The sequence below is a fragment of the Zeus faber genome (genome assembly GCF_960531495.2).
Source record: "Zeus faber genome assembly, chromosome: 22".
NCBI lineage: Eukaryota > Metazoa > Chordata > Actinopteri > Zeiformes > Zeidae > Zeus > Zeus faber.
Window position 1 is genome coordinate 16,096,735 of NC_137209.1, and position 20,990 is coordinate 16,117,724.

At 45.1% G+C, this 20,990-nt stretch overlaps 1 protein-coding gene across 1 annotated transcript in view; it reads left to right on the forward strand.

Annotated features, from left to right (window-relative positions):
• adam19a (ADAM metallopeptidase domain 19a) overlaps positions 1-20,990 on the forward strand; it is a gene marked incomplete at its 5' end in the record, with an annotated part of 144,460 nt that overhangs the window by 105,837 nt on the left and 17,633 nt on the right. The window contains 9 exons of the mRNA XM_080023546.1: positions 2,197-2,273; positions 8,397-8,580; positions 11,255-11,320; positions 11,595-11,666; positions 13,431-13,597; positions 14,602-14,686; positions 15,556-15,698; positions 17,104-17,281; positions 19,497-19,586. Of these exons, the coding sequence (XP_079879672.1) occupies positions 2,197-2,273; positions 8,397-8,580; positions 11,255-11,320; positions 11,595-11,666; positions 13,431-13,597; positions 14,602-14,686; positions 15,556-15,698; positions 17,104-17,281; positions 19,497-19,586 (1,062 nt within the window). The remainder of the gene's footprint in view (positions 1-2,196; positions 2,274-8,396; positions 8,581-11,254; positions 11,321-11,594; positions 11,667-13,430; positions 13,598-14,601; positions 14,687-15,555; positions 15,699-17,103; positions 17,282-19,496; positions 19,587-20,990) is intronic.

Genomic DNA, 20,990 nt, shown 5'->3' on the forward strand with positions numbered 1-20,990 from the left:
TTCATTTAACAAATGGAAGATTATCCCGTGTACTCGAGTTGCTTTCAGCTTTGAACCCTTGCTCTTCCCGGTGGACGGATAAAGTTTGACAACTGCTTTTCCATAATTGTTGCTTGGAGGCGTTCCCAGGCGTGGGTGTGGCATCCATTACGTCATTGAGGGGGATATCATTACAGGCGTGATCCCAGTCATGGATCTGCCTGCTCCCTGTCATGGTCCAGCAGCTTTCTCTAAGTGGCTCCCACTGTATAATTTATAGAAGTTATGCAGCATCATTTCCAACCACCTGCAATTCATACAATTATTCATCAAGTTATAGCTACAGCGGCAAACAATCCAAATATGTACTCATACTTCATCCACATCCAAGTCAAAATGCTGGTGTCAGCACCTATAACCAACACAACAATGCAGACTTGACCATAAGACAAGTAATGCAATATGTACTGTACGTCACCCACAAGCAGCTAGTCCTTCTCGGGGTTCCACTTGGTGGAAAATAATGGACAAAGGTAGACAGAGCTGATGACAGTGCACTGAACACACTAGACAGTTGAGCGCTTTTGCTACAAGCTGGCGTATTGGAGAAAATGTTGTATATATATATATTGTATAAAATATCTAAAGATGCCACTGTGGCATATCGCCTGCCATATGCCACCCTGGTGTTTCCAGGGTCCCCCTACAGAAAAGTACCAGTTTTATTTTAGCGCAGAGCAGATGGAAACCACGGAATACCAAGGGCTCCTCTGTGTGTGTGTGTGTGTGTGTGTGTGTGTGTGTGTGTGTGTGTGTGTGTGTGTGTGTGTGTGTGTGTGTGTGTGTGTGTGTGTGTGTGTGTGTGTGTGTGTGTGTGTGTGTGTGTGTGAGGATGGGGGTTTTACCCGTTGCTCGTTGATTGGTCTAACGAGCAACAGGCGTACAGCCACCCTGATCTAAATGACCTACGCCAGAGACAGTTGTGGCAGCTTCAACCACACCACCGCCACACCACAGCCACATTTTAACACATATTTATTTTATTAGGTATTTTCGGGCATCAAATAAGTTAATAAAAAAAATGCTTGGAAACAGCCCTGGCTGTATGTATTTCAACCGGCTTGTGATTAGTAATTTAATGTTATACCTTGCCAGCATTGTGGCAACCAGTGATAAACTAGATTCTCACCGTTACCAAGTTACCAGCAAGCTGCTAGAAAGTGAACAGTCTTTACTGCCTTGCCGTCCCTGCAAATCCAGAATGGAATATTCCGGAATGGAGCCGCACCGTCAAACTGCAGTCCCTCCAGTGCAATAAAAGCATTACAGTATCTACGACGAAAGACGTTCCCAAGCGAAATGATTATTTTACACACACATTACGCATGTATTTATTTCCATGAGCACAATGCCAAGGTCCTCCTGTTCTGCAAAACCAAAATAACTCATTTAGAAATTAGCTTATGGGATAAAAGCAAAGTAAACCCCAGAAAATCAAGGAGAGGAAAACCAGCTGTCAAGTGACGCCCACCCCGTGCTGTGGTAATATGGAAATGTTGCAATTTCAAACAAAAGCAATGCAGATAAGGAGTGTGAATGGTGGGATTTTGTTGTTTTGTTTTGTTTTTTTCGGTGCGATAACGTGGCTTACAAAAAAACAGCATCTCGCTCAGAATGGAACCCGGACATTCAAGGTTTGATTTCGATGCTGATCCATTACATTGGGGGGGTAGACTTTTCTTTACTTTCCAGGGCGAAAGGCATCGACAGCCCAAGCTCCCTTATGTTAACCTGTATACAATAGCCCAGTAGGGAGCTCAGGATGCCAATACTGTCATGCCATGTTTGTGAAAGATAGTTGACACATATCTATTTTAATCTTTTCAACAGTCGTGCGTATTCATGACATATGAGAGCATTGCCTGCCCTCACTTGCACACACACACGCACACACACACACACACACACACACACACACACACACACACACACACACGCACACACACACTCACACACCACCACCACCACCACCACCAAAATCAATGTTAACAAAATCAATTCATTGTTAGATGTACTTGTAGGACCTGTGCATAAATAATATTTATGCACTTTAATGCTTTCCTTCAAGGTAAGATATGAGCTATCGATTCCTCATGCCTCTCCCTCTCTCTCTCTCTCTCTCTCTCTCACTCACTCTCTCGCTTTGTTATTTTTCAGGATCACTGCTTCTACCACGGCAGTGTTAGAGGACATGCAGACTCCTGGGTGGCTCTGAGCACATGTTCGGGAGTGAGGTACAGTCAATAATGGATTTAATTCATCCCCTGGGAATCATTGTAGCCCCTTGATTCATATGCGCATACACACACACACACACACACACACACACACGTTGCCCGCGTTGTTTCTTTTCTTTTTCTTTTTTGCACAGGCCCGCTCAGTAATTATTTTCAACTCGTGCGTTGAAGATTCACTCACTCGCCCACTCTTTCGCCACGGTGACTCCCCAGTCAATCGCTTGCGAGGCTTGTATCATTAACTGTTTGTGGGTCGTAATAATAAGCACAGTTCTATAGGTTTAGTTTAGTCGTTAACAGGGTGGTGTCCCGTGGGATTATTATTTTTTTCTGTCTGTCCATGCTTTTTACAGTAGAAGTTCATCCAAACAGTTCACTTGACGCAAACACCTTTGAATGTACAGGAAAACTGTTGCTAAACCGATGCGAGTGATTTATTTAACCAATTCAATGAGTATGGTCAACAAACATGAAATAAATGCACTTTTATAAGATATCTGATCTTTTTTGTGCGGAATTGGAATTTGTGAGAGCAAACCACTGGAGGCGGTTACAAGTCTGTAGCTATCACCATTGCTTACCTTGGCCTTTTTTTCTTATTTACAATAAAAAAAAAAAAAAAAAAAAAATGAACTACTGTACGATGTCGGAGAGAAGGCAGTATCGTATTTCTCTCGCGTTAATTCCGCATTCCTTTTTACTTTGCTGTTAAATGAACAAAATATAACCTTAACAATTGCGTTATGCCTTTCAAGCGCATACATCCTCGCTCTCCAGATGCACTTTTTATCTACAATTTTCTGTTTTATTTGTCCACCCCACCGCCCTACAACCCCACCGCACCCACTCCACTCGAACCCACCGTCTCATTATGGGCTGCATGGTTTTGGGGTGAAACTGTCAAAACAGCTTGACTATCGCTAGTCGGAAAATAGAGAATGCCGCCTTCCTCCCAATAACCGGCCTCTGGATTTTCCGAATGTAAGGTTGGTCGTACAACGATGGCGAAGCGGCAGCTTGACCTTGACACGCCGCTGACTCCGTGAAGAAGTGGCCTGTCGATTTCCCCTGGAGGCTGGAGAAACCGGGCCCCCGTTTTGAAAGAGATCCGTTATTTTACCAGCTCACTCAAGAAGAGCGTGAGCGTGAAGCAGAGCCCTGCAATTATGGCCATTCTAAGTGGGCCTCCATCCACTCCTGTCCAATTTTCAGGCCGTTGGGATCAGATACCGAGCGTGGGTCTTCTATGCGTGTGTGTGTGTGTGTGTGTGTGTGTGTGTGTGTGTGTGTGTGTGTGTGTGTGTGTGTGTGTGTGTGTGTGTGTGTGTGTGTGTGTGTGTGGTGTGTGTGGGTGTGAGTGGAAGGAAGAGAGGAGAGACACTTGTACCCTCCCCCCAATCACATACACACGGAGAGTGACTGTGTTTGTTGCGAAATGGCTTCATTTCTTCCAGAACAAGAGCCCCCGTGGCTACGCCACGCAAACCCCCAAAAAAAATTTGCACCTCGATTTTGTGCGTGCCCGGGACGTTACCGGCTGATGAGCTCCAGTCCTTCCTAAATTGGACACGTGTGTCCGTTCTTGTTGATTCGCACCTGGTAGACACCCCCGTCAACACCAGAGAGGCCGCACAAATAAGCCCCGAGAGATTGAGACAAACATTACGTGCCGTCCTGAGGGACAAGCTATCGCTGTTGGTTTTGAGAGCACGCCGGCGGTTCGGGATTGCACTCTGAATTGTCTTCGCGTCCTAAGTGCTTGGATGGCAATTCAAGTAGACCGTCTTGTAATGGACTCTGAACTTGTCCTTTGCTCAATGACGTGTGGGTGCTTTGAACAAAGGAACGTTGCTAACTGTGCTCCATCGACTCTTTGCTCTAAAGAGGCCAAAAACAAGAAGTTAGTTGTGCTGCGTCACATGTTGCATGGTGGCTCCATTGGCATCCTTGGCCCCACGGCAAGAAGGTACTGTTTATATTGGTATGTTGTCTCCATGTTCAGGTGGGTTTCCTCCCTCCCTCCTAAAGTGACTGCTTTTTTATCTCAACTTTCCTTGCCGATACCCTTGACCAAGGCATTGGTCAGGAGCTGGAGTTGGTCCCTGGGCTCTGTGCTGTGGCTGCCCACTGGAACGAAATAGTTATGAAGGGGTAGGGTGCAGAGGACTTGTAAGTGATTCTTCTTCTTGAAGGCAACCTTCTGTGGCCAATGTTACGCTTTGCTGTGCAAAAAGCAATTCTGAATAAAAGGTGATATTACATGTCATCGACATGTTCAAAGGATACACTACTATATGTGTGACCGTAATGCTAAAGTTTTCCATTTTCGAAAAGTAGATTTAGCAACTTTTCTCAGGTTTCTTTGACGGTTGCCCTGTTGGACTGTATTTAAGCACAGTGAGAAGCTGCAGCAGGGTGGTAGGTGTCTCACAAGTAAAGGTTGTGAACAGTTACAAATGAATGGAACAAATAGAGAACCCATCCTTTTAAGTGAATATAAATTATGCCATTACAGAGCAGCATTGATAATAATAATAATAATAATAATAATAATAATATTAATATTAATAAAAAAAAAATTATAATAGCTTTAATAGCTTTAAAAACACAGTTTTTAAAGGTGCACGAATCATGAATTTAAAAGTCAAAGGAACATTGATAAAAAAGTAATAAAGAAGGTAAAAGTTGATAGAGACAAAAAAAAACGAGGTACAATATGAAAATACGAAATAGAAATAAAAGGAAAAAATAAAAATAAATAATTAAGGAAGTAAGGCTGCACACTGGCTCATATGGGGTCAATATATCTGTTATGTAGCTTGGAGTTAGACTCAGACGTGCTTTAAAAGTGATCAGTAAAATCTCAAACTCGATTCTGAACCGAACAGGGAGCCAATGGAGAGAAGCCAGGATTGGAGTGATGTGATGTCATCTTTTGGAACCGGTAAGAAGCCGAGCTGCTGCGTTCTGAACTAATTGTTGGAGGTGAGAGAGTGACTTTTGGTTGATGCCAGAAAGGAGGGAGTCACAGTAGTCTAGTCATGAGAAAATTAGGGTGTGGATGACTTTTCCCAGGTCGCTGTGTGATAGTATTGATTTGATTCTTGAAATGGTTGTTCGTTGAAGGAAGCAGGACTGGACGCTTTTTTAAATTTGTTGTTCAAAGTTAAGTTCAGAGTCAAACAGTAATCCCATGTTTCGGGCGACAGACTTCACATTTGCGGACAGAGTGCCGAGGCCACTCTTAATTTGATTGGTAGAATTTGGGGGAGTGACCAAAATGATTTCTGATTTTGAATTATTGAGCTGAAGAAAATAGAACCACGTAATTTGAGCTGCAGAGGCTGAGTCGTTCCCTATGGAGACAGGGAAGGTTCTTTCTCAAAGGTAGGAATAAAACCAGGCAAGTGCAGTGTCCTCTGTTGCCAATCCAGGTGTTAAGACGGTCAATTAAAACAACGTGATCTACAGTGTCAAAGGCTGCACTTAGATCTAAATGAATTAAGATTTCACTATTGCCCCTGTCAGCTGCTAAAAGGATATTGTTGGTTTCTTTGAGGAGGGCAGTTTCTGTGCTATGCAAAGCTCTAAAACCAGACTGGAATTACCAAAGATGTTATTATGACACATAAAAGCCAAAAGCTGGGTTGGTACCACCTTCTCTAAAACCTTTGAAAGAAATGGAAGTTTAGAAATGGGCCTAAAATTGTTAAGAGGGATGAAGGTTAGGTTTCTTTATAAGAGGATGGACCACAGCATGTTTAAAAATGCCTTTTTCCAGCAAGCTTTTCATAATACTGGTGTAGAGTTTAAAGTAAAAATGGCCATCTAAAATAACTGTGAATGTCCCTACTGGCATGTATATCTTGGTCAGGGGGCGTAATTTGCTGTCTTATATTCTCAGCTTTTTGGAGGTTGGAATGGTTTCCAACAATCAGGTTATGGATGAAAGTTGCTCTTGCTTCTTTGCCCTTTGATAATTGCGCACAGCGTCCTTCCAGATCTCATAAAATACGTTCAAACCACTTCCGCTCCTTGCTCCTACAGGCTCTCTTCAGGTCCTGGGTGGATTCACTGAGCCAGGGCTGCAATGTTTTATTTGAATTTTTGTCTTTGAATGGGGCGACAGAGTCCAGGGCAGTCAGACGTGTGTCATTAAAATGAGAGACGAGCTCCTCTGTGTTAGAAATTGGATAAAAATCGGTTAAAGGCAAAGCAGCGGCACTGAAAAGCTCGGAAAACCTCCTCGCTGACATGGCCCTTAGAATGTGTAGGTTCTCATACTGCTTGAGTGAAGTTAAAAGAGTCAAGAACCTCCATAAGATCAGTAATAAAACTCTGGCTTGGGCAGCAGACATGTATGTTAAAATCAACCTAAAATCAGAAATTGGTCATAATTTGACATAAAATGATGATTGATGGAACTCACCTGCTTCGTACGCACGCCGCAGGAACGTCATGAGGCGGGTCCTCACGTTGAAAAGCGAGTATTCGGCCCCTTACTGGCGCACATGCAGACATTCCAGCCAATGGGAGAGCAGACAGCTGGGAGTGGATACTGGATAGCAGCAGCACGCGCTCTCCGGCAACGCCATACATAGACTGCAGCTCTGACCGAACAGCCATATTTATCCTATTTGGAACTATTTCGCCAGCAATACAGTAGCTATTGCATTCCAAATCCCAAAAAAGAAAAGTGAGTGGACCGATTTGTTTGCTTTCATCGCCAACGCTGCTGGCTTTTACGCTATGCTCGATCTGCAGCGAGAAATGAGCAAACAAAAACAGGTAACATTGAAAGACATTTCCAGAACATACACGCTGCATTTGTTGAAAAGTCTGCGGCCGGGGATGATCGTAAGAGAGCAATTTCAGCGGGAAAGCAGAGCAAATGTGCTTTTGAGAATTTTAAGAACATTTCCAACCTAAATTGATGTAGCAAAGGCACATATTTGTGCATAAAAAAAATTCAACAGAAGGGAGGAAATGAAGTGTTTCACGCTCAAAATTTTATGAGGGAGGACGCCCAGACCCCTCGCTTAATGTCGTCGCCCCCCCCACCCCACCCATGTTCAAACAAAACCTGAGCCACTGCTCCCACCGGCGGCAGTTTCCAGCCAAATCACCTGAGACGTCTCTTCGGTGTCCTGCCTCTCATTTGCACTTGACTGCATAAAAAAAAAAAAAAGAAATTAATGAATGCTCATTTAGAGTAATGTTGATAGGCTAATTTAGACCTAACGGGCTGTGTAACCATCATTTTAAGGCTACAGGCTGTTTTGTGGCTCCAGACAGACGGTTTGATCTATTTCTTTTGCCTAAAAATGGCTCTTTTGATAGTAAAGGTTGCCAACCCCTGGTCTCGGCGGTCTGTATATTATTAAAATGATCACCGGTTCTTTTAACATAAAACCAAATCCTTTCTGTAGATAACAGACTATCACCTATACTATACTATACTATATATAACAGACCCCTCCCCCTGCCCGAGAGCCTGGGTTGGTGGAGAAGTGTAAAATCGGGGGGGGGGATAAAAAAAAAATTCCAAATTATTTCTAGTAATAAAATCTTGACATAAAAAGAGGGAGATCTGACTTTAAAAGACCAAAGTTTACAGGTTTACAGACAGCAGCAGCAGAAGGGAACAGAGGTTGTTTAGGAACTTGAATTATATTATTATGATTAGCCTTGTGATGATGAGTGTGCTACCATAGGTCTAGGAAAGGAAAATGATGGTGGTTATGATGGTGGTTTAGGAGAGCTGCGTGGGCTGCTGGAGTAGGGGACGGAGGAGGTGACTGTGTGGTGGATGGGTGTGTGGGACTCACTGGCACACGCTGCTCCAGCTGCTTGTTCAATCACCAGCTTGCACCTGAGAGTCCGACAAAGTCCCGCCGCGGTAGAGGCGAAACGAGTCTGAAGCGCTCGCTTTCTGGCAAGTCCCGTTTTAACGAGAGCTTGAAATCTGCAGCCTTTGGTGCTATAATCAGTCATTTGTCCAGCAGCGACTCTGGAATCAATGTAATGCGGCTGGGAGTAGCTACAAAATGCCCTGCGCGGGGGCATTTAAGCCTTTAACGCCCCTCACGCCCGGCCTTGTTCCCTGTGTTCCTCATCCAGGGGCCTGATATCCTTGAACTCGAGCGACACCTTCTACCTGGAGCCAGTCGAAGGCCTTAGCCGCCTCCACCACTCGCTGGTCAGCGCCGAGGAGCTGCCCGTCAGAGGTGGGACCTGCGGCTACGGCCATCAGATTGGACCCCCCAGCTACCTCTCTGGTCTTCTGCAGCCGCTGTATCAAAGGGTGAGTCCCGCGCAAAGAGAAAGCGATGCTTAGCTCAAAATGCCCCGTGTGAGTGAGCTGGTGTGAAAGTGGTGACGTCCCTCTGTGGGGGACCCTCTCGGTTCCCTACCAGCGAACCCAGCCTCCCTCCGCCCCCCCCCCGACCTTCCTTCCTTCCCGCTTCCGCCACTACTACTTTGTGCTCCCTAATTCCCCAAACTGACAGCCATTAATTCTGGGCTGTTATGCAGAGTATCAGCCACAACAGACCCCACCCCCACCCCAATTATTAGATCCGTCTGCTAGTGTTTATGGGGCCGGAGGCTGCAACGGAACTCTGGTGGACCCCGTTCACAGCGCCGCAAAAAGCCCCCCACCCACCTGCTGATCCACAATATTAGCATTCGCTCGGCGTCCGCCTCGTCAGCGGCCCCCTCTCCCCATAAATGACTTTCAATTAGCGCGCAGCCTCTCCTCTAATGCCTGTAATTAAGTGTCTGCGGGGCGAGACATTAATGAGAGAAGAAGAGGGAGCTAAATGATCTGTGTTGATGGCAGAACAACGGCCTCACGTTTCTTTCTTGGGGAGGGCGGCGGCGGCGGCGTCTGGATTTATTTATTTTTTTCGTTTTTTTTTTTTTGTTTTTTTCTTGTTTTTGTTTTTTTGCGACCTTTGTGCAGCCCGTGAATGGCTAACCAGCTCGAAATGTCCAGCAAGTTTCACTTCCTGCTTCATGCGTTGAAGCGACGCCATGGCAACGGTAAACTAATTGGTGGTGGGGGGGGGGGGTTTAATTAGTATAGACGCAGCTGAATCAATTGCGGTTGAGTTGAGGTCAGAGAGAGATATTAAGAGTCAACCTGGTCAGCCTTGCTCACGAAATGAAACCAGATTGATGAAACAAAACACTTTGTATGATATGTCTGATTGATTCCAACTTCATTTGCCCGAAAGAGTATTTAAGTGTGCTGCGTTGCTCGTGCACGCATGCAGACACGCACCTCCAATCGGGGTTTCACGAAAAGTTCGAAATTCCGTGGGAAGTCCCATCTTGACCGATCCCGTCCACAACCCGAAATGCGCGCGACTGCCCCGACTCAGAGGACCTTTTTGAGGCGGAGGATTTTTTCCGGCGCAGACGGCTGACTCCCGCTAAATATAAATGTTATGGAAAGGCCGCAGTCAATCACAAAGAAGCAGAACGAGGGCCGAGAAATTGTTTTGTTTCACGCTGAGTGGGCGTGGCCCCTTGGATAGTCACCTGTCCCTTTTGGCCAAGTTTGTATTTATGTGTAGTGGTTGTGGAACCAACGTGTTGCTGAAGGTAATGGAAAAAAAGAATCACGAAATTAACGAGCACTGGAGTCGGCCTTTAAGCTTTGACCGTCGACGAGAATTCTGCCCAATTACGGCGGTTAATCTGGTCATTTAAAATGAATAACCAAGCTTAAGGCCTATTGATCGGGAGTATTGAACTCTAGGTTACTGCGTCTTAAATCAAACACGGAAACTGAAATCCTACAAAAATGGATAAAATAAATAAATAAATAAATTCCATGATTATTTGCTTGTCTTCGTGCCTTGAGTCATTGGAAAATGTCAGCGTCGAATATCGCAATATTAGAGCCACATCAGCTCCCCTCAAGAGCTCCTAAAGGCTCCTCTTTTTGAAGTGTACCTCCGCTGAAAAAGAAGCGGAAGTTTTGGCCCAAAAGGATGTCTTCAGAACAAGATGAGAACAATTTGATGTGGCGATCTGGGTTTCTTGCGGTGTCCTCTGCGCACGCCCTCCCCCCCCCCCCCCCCCCGGGGAAGAAGAACGTGGTCTTCCGCCTCGCTCTCCTTTTGAGAGCTCCCCTGGGGTGCGACCGGGCCAAAGGCCGTTGGGTCGGGGCAGCGGACGGACTTCAACCTCCCTTTCCCCGGGCCAACAAGCTTGTTGTTTTTTCAGGCGCCGCAACACTATGAGCACGCGGATACCGTAGTTCCTCGAATACAAACAGGTCAACGAGGCTGGGGCTTGAGTCAGCGGGAGTCGGCGTTGAAACGTTTCAAACCCGACTCAGGGACGCTCCGCCTTGGGTCAGGACAGCGGGTCGCGTAACGGAGAGGGATTGCGATCTCCGGTCCACCATGCGTCCCGTGTCCCCTAACAAAAAAAACATATAGAACACAAGTTTATTTTCGATGATGTGAGTATTTTTTAAGAAAGGCGCGGCACCCAGGGGGCAGTTTGATTTAAAGCAGGGACCTCAAAGAGAGAGCTCTGGTGTGGTTTGGTTTTAGATAAAACCGTTTTCCAAATAAACACCCCCGTCACCATTTGAAGAAACACGGGTGCTGTCAATAAATGACGCTGCGTGGACCCACTGTTCGAGACTCATTTCACTATTTTTTGTTAGTTTTTTCAATTTTTTTCTCATCTCCGTGGAAAGCAAAGGCCACTGCCGCCTCCTCTGACTGTCAGGCGAGCGCTTCTTTCACCGCCGACCTCTTATCGGAGCTCTTATCGAGTATTCCGCCGAGGCGTTCTCCGGCGGTTATTACGTCTTTTGTTCCCAGGTCTTTTGAAGTTTTACTCTCCCGCCTCAGATGGGGAAAACGAAAAATTGCACAAAAAAAAACAAAACAAAAACGAAAGGTCGTTTTGAAAAGAGCGCCATGACGATAACCCTTTGACCTTTTCCCTCTCAGGTGAAGCGGAACGTCTGGGGCACCACCAAGTACATGGAGCTTTACATCGTGGCGGACAGCACCCTGGTGAGCTCACCATCACACAGCTTGAGTCTTCGCGCCGCCCGGTGACATCTGCTGGCCATTATGAATCCATGGCGACAGGATCCCGGGATGAGGATCTCCGTTTTCCGTCTACGGCCTCAAAACCCGGCCACAGACGCGGAGCCGTTTCCTCATCTCAGCGCGGGTCTCCCCGGGGGCGGCGTTTATTTGCTCTTCAAAATAACTGTCGCTAGCCCCTAATTTATCTCTCTCCTTCTCTCTCTTTCTTTCATGTTTTTTTTTTTTCCCCACCCAGTACAAAAGACAAAACAGGGACTACCACAAGACGAAGCTGCGGATAATGGAGATTGCCAATTACGTGGATAAGGTAGGCCGCGTCCAAAGCCCGCGTTCCAATTCCCGCGGAAGGTAAACGAAGCCAAATCAAGCTAATGGATACGTGCCTCGAGGCCACCGCCGCCGCCGTACTGTATCCCATCTCGCGATCTCTCCGCCGATACCCGCTTCAGCCGCTGCTAATCAACTTTGTCCCCTCTCGAGTCAATCAGCCTCCGCCCGCAATTAAAGTGATTGGAAATGACAAAGCCATCGAGCAAACGCAAATAAATACTTGATTGCTTTACCCCACCCCCCACACACAGGCGCACGCACGCACACACACACACACGCACAATTTAATCCAAATGTCCTTCAGTTAGGCCCTTCAGAAAGCCACCGCTGGGAGACGTTTCCTCGTGTGACTAGACTACATTACGGAGGATTCACTAATAGCGTAGTTATTAACCTATGCCTACTCATCTGCTGTTCTCCGCCCATGGATTATTGCATTCATATGGATACATTCCGTACAGTATATCCATCTAAATTTATATTTTATATCCATCACCGTACCAGTTACCATACTGCCGCTTGCATCGAATCGTTTTTTTATATTCTGTATATTTTTGCACATTTGGCTATTCTGGGTTCGTTTTCTTTTCAGACTTGTTTAAAAACAAAGCGAAAACAACAATTTGTATAACGTCCAGAAGCGTGAATTTTTCTTAATAAGTAGGGTGGCTTTTTTTTTTTTTACTGTTGATGTCATTTTTTTGAGGTTTATGCGATCTCTTTTTACCGCTTAGAAAGGTTTATACCGCTTTTTCGCACGGGGGAGGAGGGGATGTACACACGGGGAGACCCCCAACGTCGTCTACCAACGTGGTCTCCAAGCGGGTTACATGTCTGATCACAAAATCCCTGCTGTGCGTTACGCGTACCCCGTTGGGGGCCTCCACGTGCGTAACGCGCCCATATCCGTTATTTCCGTTATTTATTTTCAAATCCCAATGTTGACAGGTAACGGATCGAGGCAGCGCTGCCTTCTTATTTTTGTTGAATTTTTTTTTATTGCCTTCATTGACTTTGCCACATGGATAATTGCGATCATACGCCGCAAAACAAGGGCAAATTGCTCTCAGCAGCAAAACTTTATGGCCGTGTTTGCGCTGGCATACCATTAGCGCAATATCCTTTGCGAATTGGGCGCCAAGCAGCGCAGATAGCGGCGCAAACTGACGAGCAATTCATGGTGCTATTAGCGGCTTCAATCCATTCTTTGTGAATCCACCCCCGAGTTTTTACTGTATGTTCTCTCGCTCTCTCAATCTATCTATCTATCTGTGGCGGTTTCTCCTGCCACGCACCACCCAAGTGGCATTTTCAGGGACCTCCGGCACAGAGACAGAGGGGACGGGGTGGTAGACACGCCAGTTTATTGTAGACAGAGGGCTGGTTGGACTTAACCCAGGAGCAGCTAGAGATGTGTCATGACGAGGGCTCCTCTCCCGAGTGTGTGTGGGGATGGGGGTTTTAACCTGTTGCTCGTTGGTTGGTCGAACGAGCAGCAAGTTAAAACCCCCATCCCACTCTGCAGCCACTCAGATCCTGGGTCCCCGATTATCTAGATCCAGGTCAGGTGTGGCTGCTCAAACCACACCATTCCTACACCACACTATCATCGCTTTTTTTTTTTTTTTGTGCAAATTGTCTCTACAGTAATGCAGCAATCTTAACCATGACAAATCCATTGTATATGCACAGAATGTACCTGGCAAAATAAATGTATCCCGATTTTGTGCGGGGGTTGCAGTTCTACAGAGCCCTGAACATCCGGGTGCCCCTGATCGGCCTGGAGGTGTGGACAGAAAGGGACCAGTGCATTGTGAACGAGGAGCCCAACGCCACGCTCTGGTCCTTCCTGCAGTGGCGGCAGAAGCTCAAGTCGCGCAAGAAGCATGACAACGCCCAGCTCCTAACGTGAGTATCTATCTATCTATCTATCTATCTATCTATCATCTTTCAGGGATGAGCATTCTTTATGCCTTGAAAACGGCTGGTTAAAGCAGTACAGAACTGCCAGTAAAAGTGTATTTTTCTTTATATCTATTTTTTCATTTTATTTTTCTATCTATTACCTGAAATACTGGGGCAGACATCAACTCCAACAGGGAGAAAATAACTTTGTAGTTTTATTTCGAAATTGCTTCTTGACACCAATAAGTAAAAACAAATACTTGCGTTGCATATCACACCCCCTTTGAGCATCACTCAAACACTCAAGCGGGTTAAACGAAAAAGGAAAAACAAAAAATATTGCTTCAGTTCCATTTAAATGGGGCTGAAGACCCCAGCGCACAACTGGCAGCTGAAGTGCTGTTTTTGTTTTGCTTCATCACACGGCTCCCCAATTATTATTATTATTTTTACTATGTTTTATTGTTATTTTAGTAAAGAATGCTAAAATAATTATTTTTTCTTTTTCTTTTTTTTCCTTTTTTCCTTTTTTTTTTTTTTTTACTATTTCATATTTATTTATTTTGCTTTCTATCTGTTATTTATTCTGTTAAGTCCAGTGTGGTGGCCGGTGAGTCGGTTGGGAGCAGGTGAAATAATAAGTTTGTCATTTTTCAACCCAGGCCTTATTAATGTAATGATGGTTTCCATCATTTGTAACTTTCCGTAGCACAGCCTCGCTGAACGCCTTACTGTTGAGAGACTCCTCACTGTGCACTCCAATGGGGCAGATGTTTAAGGATAAAAGGTGTAAGAGATATAAACTCTTACGGCATGTGTTCCTTCTTGATGTCGGCCCTTATTCTGATATTCACTTAGTCTGCTTCAGCTTCTGATTGCTGTGCGGAGAATTTCTGTGGGCGTTTTCTGTCAGCTCTCCATTGACTTTCGCCGCTTTTGGAAACTGACTTCGAAAACACAGCACAAACAATCCACTTGCCACAAAAAATACGCTATGTGTGTGACAGGGGAGTGATTTTCAAAGGGACCACCATCGGCATGGCACCACTGGAAGGCATGTGCAGCCTGGAGAACTCCGGAGGTATCAACGTGGTACGTGAAGCCTCTTTCTTTCTCTTTTTACAGTGAACATCACTCTGTTTTTCTGGAAACAGTGTGTGTGTGTGTGTGTGTCCGAGCATATCGACACGGGTTTAAACTAGCTTGTGCGTTTTTTTGTTTTTTTTTGTTCTTGCATTTGTTCACGATAAGCTGCGCTGGGGGGGGGGGGGGGGGGGAGCCAAACTGAAGGAAGAATCAATGGCTTTCTCTGAGGTTTATCAGTTTCTAATAAGGATTGTTAGTTTCTGGAGGGTGTGGGCTATCTGCAGAGATACACTTCCCCCATGTGCTCCACTCCAACAGCTGGCTTGAGAAAAATCCAATTATTGGTTCAATAGTCTTGTTATTTGCTGAAAGGCCAAACTTCCTGTATCCAAATGCTTTTATATCTTCTCCACATGTGGCCCAACAGGTTTGAAGTTGCACAGAAGTGTCACAAATAGGAAAGAATTGCGTGAATCGCCCCATTTGGTAAATTTGGTGTAGTTTCCATTGCCATCCTTTCAGTGTTTGCCATGTATCACTTATTGTCCAATGTTAATGATTGCACATTTAAATGCATTTTCAAATGAACCACCTGTTTTATGTATAAAGACATCACATCCATCCATTTTACAGCAGTGTTTGGATTCATAACATTAAAAGATTTCCGTGTGCGACCTGGATCAGATATCATTCAATAGAAAGTATAAACCTGGACAATCGGTGCGATGTCATTTCCCCGAGAAGTTGGAATTGAATCCTCGGCGAATGGCGAGATAGGCCAGGTGACACGAGCAGACGCCGAATCAGAAACTTTCATGACGCCGATCCTGCCAACAGTGATACAATAACGCAGTTCTACCCGACCATCCCTGCAGGACCATTCCGACCTGCCGATCGGCGCTGCCGCTACCATGGCCCACGAGATCGGCCACAACTTCGGCATGAGCCACGACCACGACGGCTGCTGCGTGGAGGCCACGGCGGAGCAGGGAGGCTGCGTGATGGCCGCAGCGACGGGGTGAGCCTCCCCCTTACAGATATTCCCCTTTGTACTATACCACGGCGGGACTCTGAGTTCCGTGTGGGGTTTTTTTCGGACTTCGGGGACGTTTCGGAGGCTTGCGTTCAAATTCCTCCCAAAGGTGTTCAACTGGGTTCAAGCCTGGTCTCTGTGCAAGCCAAGCCACCCAAGCACCCAAGTTTTTCCACACCAGAGTCAGTAAACTATTTCCTTGTGGACCTTACTTTGTGCACTGGGGCATTGTCATAGTGAAACAGAAAAGGGCCCTGTCATTTAAGATTTCCCTTCACTGGAATTAAGGGGCCTAGCCCAAACCACGAAAAAACAGCCCCAAACCATTCCTCCAAATTTTAAAGTTGGCACTATGCATTCAGGCAGGTAGTGTTGTCCTGGCATGCGCCAAACTCAGGTTCGTCCATCACACCATGGTGAAGCATGGCCACTCCAGGATGGCGGTGGGCTTCACATCGCTCCGGCCGGCGCTATGCATGGCGCATGACGGTCCTCGGCTTGTGTGCAGCTGCTCGGCCATAAAACCCCAGTTCACGGAGCTCGCGGACGAACAGTTCTGACGTTGCTTCCAGAGGTGGTCTGTAACCCGGTAGTGAGTGTTGCGACCGAGGGCAAACGAGTTTTACGCGCGACACGATTCAGCGGTCGTTGGTTCTCCGAGACGTTTCGGCTTCACAACATTAGAACTCGCCGGTACGTTGACCGGGTCAGGTCTATGACAGCGCCACGTTGAAAGTCACCGAGCTCTTTAGCTCTAGCTCTCTCCTATATAAATACGCCATGTAGTTATACCTTATGTGGTGAATTCCTGCGGTGTAATTTTTCTTCCTGTGGTACTACTCTGTGGTATTCGAGCGGTACTTTGAGATCTCTGTGGTTATTTGGTTCTTTCATTTTGTCATTCTTATGGTAATCCGGTGGTAACCTGTTCCTACCCTGTACTTTTGTCATCCCGCTATATAGTTTTACCTTGCTTCTTTGTGATGTCAGTCCTCGTGTGCTGAGTACAAACTACAGAAAAATAGCCATGAATAGTAAATTATTCTAGATCATATTACTTTATTAAAATAATACAAAACATAAATGACAATGAATATGAAATGACATAGGCTGTTACTGTGTAGCCTGTTGGCCGATGTCTATATGTCCAAAGAATGTAACATTATAAAGGTAGATATTTTCTAAGGGGAGTTATTGTGATACACGTCTGTTTGCATACGAGGACGTTAAACCAATTCCAAGTACTAAATATTTTTCTAATAAGCATTTTGACATCCTGATTACCTCCGCCCCTTCCCTTTAAGGAACTACAGCGGCAGTGTTACACCGAAATGTGCGACCTATCTTCTTCTGCAACGCTACTAATGCATATTTACTACATCCATCCCAGGCACCCGTTCCCCCGGGTGTTCAGCCGGTGCAGCAAGCGCGACCTGGACAGCTACTTCCAGAAGGGAGGGGGCATGTGCCTCTACGACATGCCCGACATGAAGGACCTGGTGGGGGGCAAGCGCTGCGGCAACGGCTTTGTGGAGGACGGAGAAGAATGCGACTGCGGCGAGCCCGAGGTAAGGCAAGGGGTCGGTTCCGGCAAACAGTGGTGAGCTTGAAGGCTGGCGGTGCCTTGACTCCGTCTCACTCTCTCACACGCACACACACACACACACACACACACACAGACACACACACACACACACACACACACACACACACACACAGCTCACAGTCTATGGCAGGCGATGGAAGCGCCGCCTGAAATGAGCATAAGCAAATGAGATGCAGAACAGAATGCTGCTTCATGGTCTCTCTGTCAGACCCCGCCACCTCTCCACAGCTGACTGATGAGTCTATGGTTGTGATATGCCCTCACCAGACATATCGGGCGCTTTTATGTTGTCTTGCGCTACAGCTAATTGCTGAAATCAAGCGACTTTCACGGTTACAAGCCATAAGATACTGGTTTTGATTGAATTTTCTTTTTTCTTTTTCGTTCTCTGTATTTCCCTGGTGCAGCAGCAAAATATCCTCTCCTTTCATTTTATTTCTTTTTCATACTTCTTCTTTCAAATCCCACGTCCATTCAGGCTCTTCGCACGGTGAGCGAAGGAGGACTTCCAGTGAAGGAAAGCGAGAAGAATCGGCCATTTATTTTATTTGTCCTTTTTTGTAACGGTTGCAATATTTTTGCAATGTACCATTTAAATATAATAGAAATGTATATTTTCACAAGTGAAAGAGATGTTCATTTGAAGTTTTAACTGGATATTTCCATGTTAGTTATACTGTATATACTAAAACTCAGTGAGAGTTACAGGTTGAATTATACTGAAACTTGGTCACAGTCCCATGTTCTCTTTTATTGGAACTCAGCGACAGTTTCATGTTCTGTTATTGTTCCACAGTGAATAATGAACAATACTAAACAGTGTGAAAATCAGCAGTCTCACTATTGTGGTAACTGAAAATTGCAGTGTAGTCCGTGTGTGCAGCTGTTGAGAGTGAGCGTGATCAGGTCACGGGATGTATTTGTCATTGACGAAAAGTCGATCGGAAATCGGAAACTGCGTGTCAGGCTTAGATCAGAACGAGGAATCGGACAAGAAAATTGCAATCGGTGCATCTCCAGTCGGTAAACATGTTTGGTAACTTTACTAGATGATGCATTTCAAGGGGTATATCCTCATCCTCATAAATGACGATCTATTTTGAGCCGTAGTAGCTGAACTGAACTGTGCATTTTGTGACCGTTACACCCCTAATGTATATATACATACAGTATATATACATAAATATACATACATAGGCGGCTTCCTAATTACACCTCTGTAAGGATTGACATGCTGCTCCTCAGCCCACCTCTGACTAGAAGCGTTGGTATAGGGATTCACTTAAGGTGAGCGTGCTCTCACTCATGTCCAATTATTGAATATACTGTAAAGGTGATGTCTCTGATCGTTCATGATAAACCCCCAAAAACGTTCCATTTACATCACATTCATTTTTGTCTACTTGACGAGGCTTCTCGGAAAGAAAAGTAGTCATATTGACAACAGATGTACTGTAGATCTTACAGGCTACCCATTACAATCCCATTTAACAGGAAGCCCAGAAAATTGGCACTTTATATGTAATGCTGAGCGTAGCAAGGTAGGTAGCCAACCATGCATTCTATCAGTTCTTTTTTTACTCTTTTGCACTTTGGTAAATCTGTGCGCAAGAGACTAGGAACAGGAAGTGGCGCCGCTTCCTACTGGCAAACGACTGGAGCCAATGTTACACTTTGGATGTAGTTCTAAATAAAATGTGAGGTTACTGTCATTCAAAACGTGTCACACTTGTGATCATAATGTGAGTTCCCTGTTTTATTGTATTGTTGTATTGTTTTATTTAAAGCTTAACCATAGGGCCGCATTCTGCATTCAAGCACAAGGAGAAGCTGCGAGCAAGGTTGTGTGAACAGTTATGAACGATGGGAACCAGCCTTTTACTGTTGTAAGGCCTTGGTGGAGAAAAAAAAAAACCGAGCTTCCTTTTAATGATGAAAATCGCACAGCGTCGGTGTTTGCTGCCACCGGGGCATTCCTTCCAGGAGAGTGCATCTCTTGAATATTTTGGCCGCGTCTTGTTTGCTGCACGCGGACCTCAAATCTACCTGAGAATCAGCAGGTGTCCAGTTTTAGCTGTGTCGTTTTCAGGTGCGTAATACATTTTATGTTTATGGTTCGTTAATGCGCTGCGTATGTGTCTCTTTCTTGTGTGTTTCTCTCTTTGTCTGGGATATAGGAATGCACCAACAATTGCTGCAACCCTAACAACTGCACCTTGAAGGAGGAAGCGCAGTGTGCTCACGGTGTCTGCTGCGAGGGCTGCAAAGTAAGAAAACATATAATCGTTCACACACGCGCGCCAGCGCGCATACACATTTTCCACTGCGTAGGTGGAAGCATTCTTGAATACCAGCGTCTGCAAAGCTTATTTTTCGAACGAGTTACCCGTGACAGTTGTTCACGAGTCAGAAAAGTCGGTTCAGCTCTGGGTTGTGACTGGAATTCTCACAAGAATCATTTAATTGCATGGAATGCAAAAAGTGAATCAGTTGTCCTCATTCTTTTTTTGCCCTGGACTTTAATTTGTTCCTCAGTGATTCTTTTCGGTTGGAGTCGACTCACTCGCCCACGCTTTTGAGTGACTCCTATCGACTCCAGAGTCCTTTTAAAACATTTGTTCGCTAGGAACGGAATCCTTTACGAGTCCTGCATCCCTATCAGTAGGCCATGAAGTTAAGCAGTTGTACATGTTTTTGAGGTTTAAAGTGGTTAAAAGGAGAACGGTGTGCCGTGAGATTATTTCATTGTAAAAAGTGTGACGTTGAAGAAAAATTGTTAGCATGAGGGAGAGGGGGAAAAAAATACATCCAGTTAACATGACACAAATGATACTCACTTAATTATATACCCAAAATGAAGGAGAGACAGACAGCTCTTGACTATGTTTTATTTCCCAATTGTATGTGTCATATCTAGAAATCACGCTACAATTGGTCCACTTATATACTTTTTTCCAAAATTGAAAATTCGCAATTGCGGTTGTGGTGCCTGGCCGTCTACTTCCTACAACCAAAGCAAAGGGGGTATCTAAAATAAGCAATGCTCATTTTTCTGAAATAAAGATGATCAATTTATAACCCTTTATTGAGGGGAAATTCAGGAAACTTGCCCTTTTAAGTCAAATCTCATGATTAATTGACCCTGGCCCATCAATGTCATGTGGAGAAAACTGGGAGACAGATATTTAAATATTTTAAATGTTTAAATAAGTGCTGCGGCGAGGAAAATACAAAAAGGAAGTGATAAATATTAAAAATGAGCTATCAAATGGAGAGTCAAATGTCACCCACCGCAGCATAACCCAAGCCCACATTTCAGGGCTGTCTTCTTTTCGCTAGACGTGAAAAACATTGGGAATTAGTTTCTAGGTCCAAAATGAGATTATAGCAGATTTATGTTTTTTTTTTGTTGTCTAGGTTTGGTATCTCTCAAAACAGAGTTTGATTTCTTCATAAAAGATAAATATTAAAACGTCGAGGCCACTTGATCTGCCAGCCTTTCACAGGGAGAAAAAAAGTCACTCACCAACTTGCTGAACTCGAAAACAGCGCAAACCGCGACCTTCCCTTCGGTGAAAACAAAGGGAGATAGATAAAGGTAGAAATAGGAAGATAGTGATGTGAAGTCAGAATATGAAACCTATTTGTTAAAATAATGTTATAAAGTGTGT